Genomic DNA, 12,979 nt, shown 5'->3' on the forward strand with positions numbered 1-12,979 from the left:
AAATGTGAAATAATCAGCAGCTTGTTTTGATTTAAATATTTATTTCCCATAATAAGTTCAACAGGGTAGATGTACTTAAGGAACATGAGACTTTTTCAGATAAATAAAGACAAATATTGCAAACTACACAAAAGGCAGCCGCTAAAGCGTTTAAGTTTCAAAATAGAACAAACAAAACAGACTACTAAATTGTCAATTCCACTTAGAAACAAAATGTTAATTCTAAAAATAAATCTTAGTTTGTTTTACAGAAGAACAGACAAAATTGACTAACTTTTGTCAATATCAAATAAACTGAGAACTAAAAGGAAAATTTCAATCTCTCCTTGTTGTATAGCTTTCTGAACTGAATCCTTTATCATCCGCAACTGAAAATAGTTGTGGATGATTACTATACCTTTCTAATGTCACGTTGTTGTCTCTGGCTCTCTTTCTCTCTCTCTCCCGCTCTGTTCCTGTGCTACTGCGAGTGTAACTACCGCCCCTCCCCCCTCTTCCCAGCGCAAAGCACAAGGCTCGCGTGCGGAGTGAAGCAGAAAAAAGTGCAAGAGAGAGGGTGAGAGAAGGAAAGAAAAAAAACCCCACGGCTCGCGATAAGGAGCCGGCTCGCGTCGTTCACGTCAAAAATCCGGCTCTAAGAGCCATTTCGTTCGCAACCGACACATCACTACGAAACACACTCATTTCCTCCATTACAAGCGGCTGGCTGCTTCCCAAACAACTACACATGTGCGGCTTGGCACTTGTGCTGTACGTAACAAGTCACGTGACGTGACGCTGCGGCTGTGTTTGGTTCGGCTCTGCGCTACTTAATTTGGATTGGCTGTTCTTTTCTTTTTTTTTTAAGAGAGCAAGAGAGAGATGAGGTCTATCGCAATAGTTTAATTTTTCTATCGAGAAAAAGTTATTTCGCAATACATATCGTTATCGTTCTATCGCCCAGCTCTAATTTAAGCCTGCTGAAGCTCATAAGCTCTCCGATCTGATTGACTGTTTAACCAACATTAAAAAATGGTTGAACAGTAATTGCTTACAGCTAAACCCAGCCAAAACAGAAACTTTGTTTCCGATTTGATTCGTACACATACCTCTTCTCGTAACCTGAGGTCATCAAACCAAAACCTTTTAGCGGTCCCCCACACTCGTTTCAGAACTTGAGGGGGCCGATCTTTCCAAGCTGTTGCACCCAGACTGTAAAATGCACTTCCTCTATTTCTACGGTGTCTGGGCTCGGTGGAGAACTTAAAAAAAGCAGCTGAAGACAGTTTTATTTCAAAAAGCTTTTCATTAGACCAGGGTTTTATGATGTATTTATGACTGTATTGTGTTTTTACCTTGTAAAGCGCTTTGTTACACACGTCTGTGAAAGGTGCTATATAAATAAACTTTACTTACTTACTTTATTGTCCAACAAAAGAAATTTGTTTAGCAGCAAGGGCAACAATAAGAATAAACAAAAGAATCATAAAAAGCCACAAGACAGTTATTTGCCATGAAGGAGACGGGTTGCAGTAGGGATAAAAGAAACCTGGAATCTTTTGGTCTTCCTCACAAGTACTCTAAAACGATGGGCAAAGGGCAACAAGTCAAACTCATTGTGAAGTGGATGGTTAAAACAATTCACAATAAAATGAGCCTTCCTCAGCACGTTTGTTATAAATCGCCAAAAGCTCATTTTGCCAACAACCTGAGATTTTGCTGGCAGTTTTTGCCAAAAGTCCCAACCGATTCTTGTTCTCAGAGTCATGTTACCAAATAAAACTTCTGTAAAAGAAGAACAACATTTTAGATGAGACATTAACTTTTTTGGTAGTGGCATCAGCATGAGGCTCAAAACAGTTTGTGGTCAAGAACAACCCCTAAATACTTGTAACTCTCCACAGTCCCAATATCAGCAGCTTTAATTATAGTAGGTGATGAGCTATGAGAAGACTTCCTAAAATCAATAATGATGTCTTTTGTTTTTGACACATTTAATGAAAGGAAGGACAGCAGCAAATTTCTCAGGCCAGTCAATGGTCAAGGACCTTATCTGGTCAAGGACCATTGACAGTGTACTTGATGATGCTGAGTAACAATCTGGGATTGTGACTTTTCATAGATACATTGGTACATAACTAGGAGATATCTAAGTACACTGACACATTTAAGTTCTTTCTGGTAGTTTTTCACAGATTCCTCCAAAGTTGCGAGCGTTATTACAACATAGTAATCATGCAACAAAAAAAAGATTTGTACAACTCATACCTCTTTCATGGATCTCTTTTAAGAGATTTGTGTAAATAAATCATTAGGAACCTGACCTTATCCACTTTGTCAAAATGAAAAATTACAGGTTAGTCTTAAAAATGAACCTGTAAGAAGAGTAGGTGAGAATTTCATTATAAAGGAAGTTTTGGGTTGAACTACAGCACTGAGCTTATCAACATCATCAGCGCTGCTTAAACCAAAAGAGTGGATGCTATTAGTTCTGTCCACAGTTACTCAAGGGTGTACTGATTAGCCATTACACACTTCAGTTAAGGTGTCTTTTTCCCTTATAAAGTTAAAACGATTGAGCAGCTTCTTAAACCTTTCTATCAGTGGAAGAGATACGTTTGCTACATAGCAGAGTAACTACAAACACACATCTCTACTCAGAATCACACACTCAATTATTCGTGCTCTATATCTCCAAGCACACATACCAGCACACCGCTGCATCAAAGCAGCAGCTCTGGATGTAATCTCATGATGGATGTACGCGCTTATCTGCCAACACACAAACTCACTGAATACACTGTGACCCTGTATCACTAAAAACAACAACGAAGGAACATTTTGAACAGCAAAAGCATTCAAATAAGGTAACACAGAAAAAAGATTTCAAAACAGGGTCCACTGAACAGCTGATTATAGAATCATATTCTTCCTGCTTCTTTAAGCATTTCTATGACCTTTTGTCCTCATTTCCTAAAAAGTTGAAGTTCTGACATTGCATAGGGGGGCTCAGTAAGTAAGTAAGTAAAGTCAGACTCAGCTAATTTTTCATGAGTCTGAGCGAACACACAAACTCCCTGAGCGGTCCCTTGGACCACTGTGAGCGACATCAGACGTGTGCACTGTGGTCACCCCAGCATCGAATCCATCCAAGTTACATGGTTTATTAAAATAATCAAATTACAGCATTTACAATTATGTTAGACTACTTTTAATAAACTGCTTTAGCCCACTTACAATGAAAATTAAAAAAAAAAATCTTGTTCATGACCTGTGTAGCATGTTAACACTACTGGAAGGAAAAATAACTTGAACTCCAATTTTGAAAACACAACTTTTTTTTTTTTTTTAAATTTATATAGCCCTGACTTGTATTATGAGTATAAGTCTGTGGTCTGGGAGAGAGTCCTTTAACTCTCTGTCTGCAAAATACAGTATATAATGACGAATGTTGGGCAATTAATTATATAGTTACTTCTTCAAAAAAGTTACTGAGTTTTGCAAACAAAGTTTTTTGCAGCTGTTTACCGAAAAATGCAGCCAAGGCATTTTTTTAAATAAACATTTCGAAATATTTACAGAACAATCAGGTGTTCTGCATCAAATTTGATGCCTACTCTTCATTAGGGGAAGGACCTGCAGAGAGTCTTAAGCACAGCAAAGACACAGAAACAAAGCAGCTCACACAGACTTCTTATGGCTACAGCCGTAACAATGCCACACAAATTATTTGTGCCACTCCAAAAAATAATTTCTGTCCACTATGAGATAAAGGAGAACAACAGCCTGATACCTGCAGGCCTGACAACAGGAGACGTATCACTCCTGTAACACCTGTAACATTCAGCAGTCGCCTCATTGTTCTGACACACACAACAAAACTATTGACTACACTACACACTAACTACACAAGATTTGCACTAAACATCGAAAATCTCTCACATCTCAAAACACCGCCGTCACTCCTAAAACTTCCCCCTTCCTAAACAACAATTTAATGCCGTGTTGCCATATCATTTTTTGATTGGTCGACATGGTACATTTTTTGACCAATAGGAAAGGGTGGGGTTTTTTTTGGTTTTGTTTTTGCTCACAGGTGGAGAGTGCTTTCGAGCGTTTTCCTTATAAAACGCAGTTTTTACTGTTTCTTCCCGCAGTAAATATAAACAACGATAGTATTCAGGAAGAAAACCAAACATTGCATATATTTTTATCATAACTCTGGTTTTACGTGGCCTATCAACACAATTTAAAAACTGGTATAAAGTCCACACTTTTTCCGTCAATTGTTCCGTCTGTCCTGCTCACATTTCCAATGGTTGTACACGTTATCATTAATGTGGCTTCACTCCACATCAGCCACGCCGCTTTGCTAGCTAAAACACCGGTGTCGGCACATAAGGACGCTGTCATAGCCTGTCAACGACGTTGATTAGCTGCATATATACGAATGTGAATCGCATTTTTGGCTGGACTATGGGATATGGTGGCCTTCTAATCCCATACGGGAGCAGCCAGTCACTTACTGACTAACACTGCAAAACAGAATTGTTAAAGTTTGAATTTTAATTTAAATTCAGGTTAGATTTTTTTTTTGTGCGCAACACAGATTTTCTGTGTGCAGAGACCGTGCCAGGAGTGCACAATTGAGCACGCGCGCAGCTTAGAGGGAACATTGCTGAGAACTCTGAAAGCTCCAACACAACTACTAAATCAACCATATGGCTGGATCATTGATGAGAATCAATACTGAATTGGAAATAAAAACCTTTCACATAAGTGAAAAAAGGGAAATATAGTGCTTTTAATGGGTTCCCCTTTTAAGTTTCCATGCTACAAAGACCGAATCAAGTACAAAGTTTCTCGAGCGATGAAGGTTCAGGGTTCAGAAAAGTGCTGAAGAGAAATAGGAGCTGCAGAAGAGCAAATCAGCAAGCCTTTAGAGGAAAACAAGGATCCAAAGGCAGTGAAACTGAAAAGACAGAAACTACTGTTCATCTGTTTTTTTTGCTTCGGTTCAAGCAGCACTGGCATTTCTTCTACATGATCTAAAACCAAGTAGACATGCCAAAAACAGAAAAAAACATCTGTAAGACTTTTGTTTCTGACATTTGTGCTTCAGATTTCATTGACCAGTACCATGAATATGCAGGTAAACGTCCCTTTCAGGAAGCAAAAGATGTTTGGGATTTACCAAAATCCAATTTCAAAACTATTTCCTGTGGTCTGCTGATGATTTAGTTAACAGCTCAGGCATTGGCTACTAGACAGAACAGGAGGTTTGAGCAACACGGTCAGACCAGCGTCACTGATGTCTGACGCAAACTCAGTCATTTTGTTCTATAAGAAGCTCAAAATATGACAGAAACCGCTCAGTTCAGAAAAAGACCTTCGTGGGTTACCCCTCGTGGGCTTTCAAGGGGTAAAAAGAACCATCTTGATGGAAGTCGGTATACATTAGTTTGTCAGGCTAGTGCGACTATTCCTTGAAAAAACACAGAACACTTTGTGTGATGCTGAGTCATACCAGCTCAGCAAAGATCTTTTACATCCTTTTAAGCCTCAGGGTGCCAAATATGAGGTGTGTTGTAAAACTTCTATAGCTCAGTGAACCAAATTTTGAACTCTTAAATTAAATCACCGTTTGAAGGTAATCACCTGGATGCCTTCCCATTTAATGCTGAAGGGTCAAAATGTTTCCCCTTCAGCATGAAATTCATTGTGTTTAAGAGGCCAAATTGCAGTGAGCCAAACCTGGTGCATAAGACGAGTGTTAATGTTAGACTATACTGGTGTGTTCAAAAACCACCTTTAGATCAGACTCCATGTGGAGAGCTCAAAAGGGATTGCATTAAATCACAACTAGCACACTGAACTCTAAGCCAAGATAGAGCTCTGTACTGGAAGTGGAATGAAAACAACCATCTTCAAGAACATCAGCTCTCTATAAAACATGTTATATTTTCCACTGAGGGATCAAATCAGAAGCCATGATATTCTTCTAGTCTTCACAAAATTAAACTGAATACTTTTTAGCCTTGTTTCAAAAGACATTAATGGATTGAACCCTCCCCCGATCAGATGTACTGGCTTCCAGCTTGGACACACTGGGCTTGCAGTGTAGTAGACTCCATTCTTCCATCACCAATGATGATCTCCAATTTAAAGTAAGCCACTTTAACTGAAGTTAATGATTGATGTCAGTGCAAATTTGACACATGAACACAATGCTAGTGATCTTTGTAATATCTTTAAATAGTCTTCAGTAATCTCTACCACACTGAAGGACATTCAAAGCTCTTTTTAGACGTTGGCTGCCTTTTCTTCTGTTCTCTGTCGAGATGATCCCAGAGTGCGTCAATAATGTTTAGGTCCGGGTTCTGCGGAGGCCGATCCATGACTGATAGTGTTCCACTGTGTGTTTATCTATCCAGGTATGTTTTTACTGCACTGGAGTGAGTTTGGGATCATTGTCATGCTGATAAATGAATAAAGCTACTGCCAATCAGATGTTTTCCAGATGTTATTACATGGTGGATTACAATCTGACAGTACTTTTCTCTGTTCATAATTCCATCTACCTCAGGCCTCCAACATGTTTTACCGATGGCTGCAGACACTCACTGTTGTACCTCTCTGATGACCACCATTCTTTAAACCAGAAATGTCAAATATGTAGTCTTCACTCCAACAGACCTCTTGCTGCTGATTTTTCAGTCCAGTTCTTGTTCATTTCAGTACACCTCAGTCTTTTTTCTGTTTCCCTTGATTAAAGCCTTACTGCCACCCTTCCACCGAGACCATTTCCTTAAGGACATGACTTCCTGTTCATCTGCTGTAGATCATTTTTAAGCCTCACACTTTTTTTGTCCTTTCCACATTTTTTTAAGGATACACTGCACATCATGCTGAGATATGCCAGGTTTTTGGCTAATAGCTCTTTGGGAATCGCCTTGTTGGTGTAAAAATTCAATTTTATGTCTGCCAAACTGGGTTATCTTTGGAATTTCTCAAGATTCAACTACAGAAATGGGAACAAACGATGTGTTTTTGTGACAAGCTGCTAGTAGAAAATGTGTGTAATTTAAAATTAGTTTTTTGATTTAGCTTTCTGTTATGTGTAGACACAACAATGGGTAATCCCTTGAGTTAGGTGCGGCTTTTAATGTTTGAATGACACATAGATCAGTGTTAAGTGGCCAAGCAAACAAACAAAACAATTCCTCTGTAAACAGTCAGGTACACAGACTGGACTGAAATGAGTCAAGCCTACAGAAAGTCCTACAAAACACAAACCACCGCTCAAAACCACTTTCAAATTCAAGAAAGTCTGGCTTCTTGGGATCAAAATGAAAAGAAATGAATGGGGACTCGAGACTTTTGTATAGTGCTGTACTTTATACTATTCAACCATTTCTTGGGACAAAAAACAGTAGAGGTGTACATGAATCAACTGTGGCAGAGTTTTATTCCAAAATACTCCCACTGTTAATTTTTGGAAACAAGATTCCCGAGACTAAACTACAACACAGAGATTCACATGAATACACAAAACTCTTTATCTTCATGTGCTTGAAATTTAACTGTGTGGCAAGCTTATAAGCAAACCGTTCATTACTTTTTGTTTTTGAGTGCTGTGAAATACTTCATATCTGTTTTTAATAAATACAGTCACATTGGGAGCAACTAAGATTCTTTTACACACTATCGTGATTTTTGATTGGACTTACTATCACTACTATTTCTGCTTTTCTTATTCACGACTGAAGAGATTTCAGTCTGCTGTCTGGTTTGGATTTCACTAAAACGAAAACTGGGACGAATATTCTGACGTGCATTAAAAATATTCAGATTCTCTGTCACAAACAAAATCTTCTGTCTGGTTTTAAACACAAATTAAACCTTTTCTCCTAAAAATCAACAAAGTTGAGCAGAGCAACATGTTGCAGGAACTTTGTATGAAACAAGGACATGAAGTAAAACTACGCAAACACAGTCCCTGTAAATACATATAAAACATTTAAAGTCCAAAGAACATGCATCAGTCAAACTAATCAAGAAAGAGAAAAAAAACATGAACTTAAAGACACTCCGCTGTTACTTTGATCTTAAAAACGATCGATTTCAAACCTTCAAACACAACTTTCAGTGCGTTTGAATTCATTTTTTAAGGAACTGTGTACAACTCTCTCCTCTCAACTTCAAACTCCCCCATTGCACAGCAGAAAAGTATTTAAAAGTTCTGCTTGCTTTAAAAGTGTAAAACTGTAAGAAGAAAAAACATACAGCACGCCCTCATCTCCCAAATATTTATGCAAAATCTGTAATTTTGTAACAATTTTCTGTAAAACGGATCATCTTTAAACATTTATAAAATTTCTAGAAAATCATTTGGAATTTCAAAGTGTCTCTAAAAGAAAGAACAAAACAAAATAAACAGTATTTATCTGTAGTCCTACCATTAACAATTGTACTTTTAAACTGATCAATCTGCTGATTATTTTGGCAGCAACTACTGCTACTACTTTTAATTGAAAACTTGCCTAAAAACATGAAGTAATTACCAATAACAAGTGAATTTCAGGTCCCATAAAGAGAAACTCTAAAACATAAAATACTAAAAAAGAAATACTGAGTTATTGATTTTTATTAAACATTCTACTTTTTCGCCATTAACTAAGGACCCCCATTAATTAAAGGTCTAAAATGTTCTGACAATGAAAGTCTCCAAAAATAAAGAAGTACCATCAATATTATCTCTAAGGCATGCAACTACTAATTATTTTGTGAATATAAATAAAAATGCTGATTTTATGAATTTCTTCTGCTTTTTTAGTTGTAAATTTAAAAAAATAATTAAATGCAAGCTCGAATTGTAAAGCCAATATCATAAATATTATGGGATATTTACTCAGGCGGCTGCTTTTGGATAGATCAACGCTTTAAAAGGACCCTCGCCCCACTGTTGGTTTTTTGAAATTACTGATAAATGAAATGAACTTTTCTTTATGAACACTAAACAACTAGAATGTGAAACAAAACCATGAGAAACTAACTGTGCCTCTGTTTGTGCAGTTTAAATGAGACTAAAAACCCAACAACAAAAGTTGTTGCAGAGGCTTTTTTTGTTTAAAACCGCTCGTTCTTCCTCGTGCTTTCCTTCTTTTTTTCAAACTCTTAAAATCAGCCTGGATGCAAAGCAGCTCACACAAAATAAGAAAAGACAAAAATGGTCTTTTGTTTTGGAGCTTCATATAATAGTTGTTATATAGTTGTGTCACTGATGTGGAGCTTGCCACATAACAGGAGGACAAAAGTTAACATAACAGAGGCTCTAATTTAAAAAAGCACATTAACAATGCAATTACACTGTGTACAGCGTAATTGTAAGAAACACAGTCCTGCCTTTTCTTCCTTGCACTTTCCTTCTGTAGATCTTCCTCTAACTTCTGACCCTAAGGCGAGGAAGCGCCTCTGGCAGAAAATGACTGAAAGGCATAAAGACACAAGACAAAACACAAAACAGTAAACACAAGACGTCAAAAATAAATAAATAAATAAAAATGTATGCAACGTTTCTCCTGGCTCAGAACAGGCTATTCGGGGGTGAGTCAGCTCACGGTGTTACTTCATAGAAACGTCTGCGTTAATCTGTTATTGGCGAGCGTTGTTAAAGTGATACGGGATGAAATACAGTGAGCTGTCGTTCATCTTTAGCACAGATGAGAACATTATCTACATACAACATCTGCTTTTATACAATATATGGCCAAAAGTATTCACTCACTCCAACACCAGCGTACAAAGAAAGGCCCATAAAGTCATTGATGAGCAAGTTTGGTGTGGAAGAACTTGACTGGCCTGCACAGAGTCCTCATCCCAATAGAACGCCTTTGGGATGAATAAGAGGAGAGACCAACAGCTCGGCCTTCTCGTCCAACATCAGTCACTCAGTTCATATGCTTGTGAAGGTTGATGAATGAATACTTTTATCCATATAGTGTATCTACGTGCCATATCAAAAGCAGGTGTTTTGAAGATAACATGCTCTGAAGCACAAAAATAAATAAACCCCAAATAATGTCACATAAAATTAGTTATACTAAATTAGGGCATAAAATCAAACCGCCTTTACTCTGTCTCCTTGGAAACCTTTCTTATATTAGTAGGACACAAAAAGTCTTCAGAGACAGTATGTATCTCCTCGACGAGGCAGACTTTGAAGAACTTTTCCATTAAGCACAGTTTAAATCCCTCCTCACTGCAGCAGTGAGTCTCACCCTCAGTAGAACGGCGACTGCGGGCTGATGTAGAGTCTCTGAGTGTGAGAGGCGGCAGGGCTGAGTGATGAGAGAGAAGACAGGGTGGAGAGGGGGTATGGGGACTGAGGAGGTGGAGGAGGTGGAGGGAGGCAGGAGGCGAAGGCCCGGCTGGCGCAGGTCAGGACCCCTGGAGTGGTGACAGTGGCAGCAGGTGGGGAAATGGCGAGAGGAGGAGAGTTGCTGCTGGGAGAGTCGCAGGATGCTCCGCTCAGAAAAGACAAGTCTGGAGGAAAAAAGGCAAGACGGGGGAAAAACATTATTTGTAAAACACAGTTTGAATAAAAGCCACCAATTGAAGATAATTATATATGCTCCAGCAATAACACATAATTAATGATAAAGGTCTTACAGTCATCACAAGATACACACTTCCATACACGGATTTAGATGTAAACGTTGGCCAAAGAGAGAGAAAAAAATTAACGAAAAGATAAAACTAAAAAAGAATTTTCAGCATTCATTTAGAATAGACTGAGGACTGACAGAGGGAGATAAGGAAAGGGGCGAGATCAGTTTGTGCTGGTTGCCTTGTTTCAGTAAAATGTTATTATTTGTATATTGTTTCGCTCTACTTTTTATTACTGTATCTGTAGTTCTCAAAGGTCGGTCACTGCATTTGCCTCCCTGGTAAATGCCGGTACCTGTTTTGCACCCAATGAGGCAAAAAGATAAAAAAGTGAAAGGTGCAAAGATGCATCTACGTGCATCGTATAACCTATGGTTATTAGGTCCTTCTGTACAGCCAGCTTGTTAGAGTCAGAGTTGTAGGGGGGTGGGTGGGTTTGAAGCCCACCCTACCTGTTGCAGGCCTTCATGCACTGTAGTCTTGTTTTAAGTGAGTGCACTGAAAGCAATGCAAGGAGATTATCTGCTCCTCTCGCCCACTCTCATCAAATGATTAGCTGTCATTAAAAGGTATGAGCTGAGCCATTTCCAGTCTGAAGCCAGCACATAATCACAGGCCGGCAGGAAACACTGAGATCACATTACACAATCAATTAAGGTTAATTAAGCACTGGCAGCTGGCAACAGGTAAGTCCTCCCAAAAACTCCCTGAAAAGCCTTCAGCTGATCCAAAATGCTGCAGCAAGAGTACTGACAGGGACTAGAAAGAGAGAGCATAGTTCTCCTGTTTTGGCTTCCCTTCATTGGCTTCCTGTTAAATCCAGAATTGAATTCAAAATCCTGCTCCTCACATACAAGGTCTTAAATAATCAGGCCCCATCTTATCTTAATGACCTTGTAGTACCATATCACCCTATTAGAGCACTTCGCTCTCGCTCTGCAGGCCTACTTGTTGTTCCTAGAGTATTTAAAAGTAGAATGGGAGGGAGAGCCTTCAGTTTTCAGGCCCCTCTTCTGTGGAACCAGCTTCCAGTTTGGATTCAGGAGACAGACACTATCTCTACTTTTAAGATTAGGCTTAAAACTTTCCTTTTTGGTAAAGCATATAGTTAGGGCTGGACCAGGTGACCCTGAATCCTCCCTTAGTTATGCTGCAATAGGCGTAGGCTGCCGGAGGATTCCCATGATGCAATGAGTTTTTTTCTTTTCAGTCACCTTTCTCACTCACTATGTGTTAATAGACTTCTCTGCATTGAATTGTACTTGTTATTAATCTCTGTCTCTCTTCCACAGCATGTCTTTATCCTGTTTTCCTTCTCTCACCCCAACTAGTCGGAGCAGATGGCCCCGCCCCTCCCTGAGCCTGGTTCTGCCGGAGGTTTCTTCCTGTTAACAGGGACTTTTTCCTTCCCACTGTCACCAAAGTGCTTGCTCATAGGGGGTCATATGATTGTTGGGTTTTTCTCAGTTTTCTTTGTCTTACTGTAGGGTGATTACCTGAAGATATAAAGCGCCTTGAGGCAACTGCTGTTGAAATTTGGCGCTACATATATAAAATTGAACTGAACTGAACAGTTTACTGTGAGACAGCGTCATACAATGGAAGAAAGTTGCATGCCGGTAGTGTTCATTGCTAAGCAAGATAACTGTAGGTGTTTTAACTGTAGAAGTAAATGAAAGAGAACTGAATTAAACACGCCGAAGCCCAGAGGGGAATCAATGTGGACTTTTATGAAGGGGCAAAGGTAAAGAAAAGGTATGTGCTGAAAGGCAAAACAGGATATTATTTTTTCTCAATTATCTTGTTTTAATAATTGTTGGCAGGAAAAAAAGGAATCTAAATTAACTTTAGAGCCCCGACAAAGAGCTGCCATTTTCTTCAGATATGAATACAGACAGGCTTTGAAAACCACTCTTTTTTTTTTACATTACTAACTTTCATATTCTCGCTGCTTTATGGTGTTTAAGGATAGTCAGTTGTATTTGTCGATGTTGGGGAGTTTAGTTTGGTCGCACCCTGTGTAGCACACAGAGTCAATGAATGTTACAGCAGCAGTTTTTTGGGGTTTTTTTTTACCTTGTCACACATAACGAAAGAAAGGTTATTATAATGAAATTAAACTACATTTTTTGTGTACATACTGAGACTTTGAGATATCTATGTAACATGGATAGTTGGGTTTTTATTGCTGCATCCATTATTATATATAATAATAAGACAAACAGAAAAACACGAGCACTGAAAGAATATAAAACAAAGAATTTGTCATCAGCACAAAGTCAGTTAAACTTCAGTCTGTTCAGTCAGGAAGTAGACACTATTGTGAATGAAT

The 12,979-nt window shown here is 38.7% G+C and overlaps 1 protein-coding gene across 1 annotated transcript in view; it reads right to left on the reverse strand.

The window, feature by feature from the left end:
• Nucleotides 1–10,261: 10,261 nt before the first annotated feature.
• Nucleotides 10,262–12,979, reverse strand: part of rbm46 (RNA binding motif protein 46) — a 30,773-nt gene continuing 28,055 nt past the window's right edge. Inside the window, exon 10 of the mRNA XM_063468836.1 lies at nt 10,262–10,524. Within this exon, the coding sequence (XP_063324906.1) occupies nt 10,262–10,524 (263 nt within the window). The remainder of the gene's footprint in view (nt 10,525–12,979) is intronic.

Source organism: Pelmatolapia mariae, linkage group LG3_W, assembly GCF_036321145.2.
Source record: "Pelmatolapia mariae isolate MD_Pm_ZW linkage group LG3_W, Pm_UMD_F_2, whole genome shotgun sequence".
Taxonomy (NCBI): domain Eukaryota; kingdom Metazoa; phylum Chordata; class Actinopteri; order Cichliformes; family Cichlidae; genus Pelmatolapia; species Pelmatolapia mariae.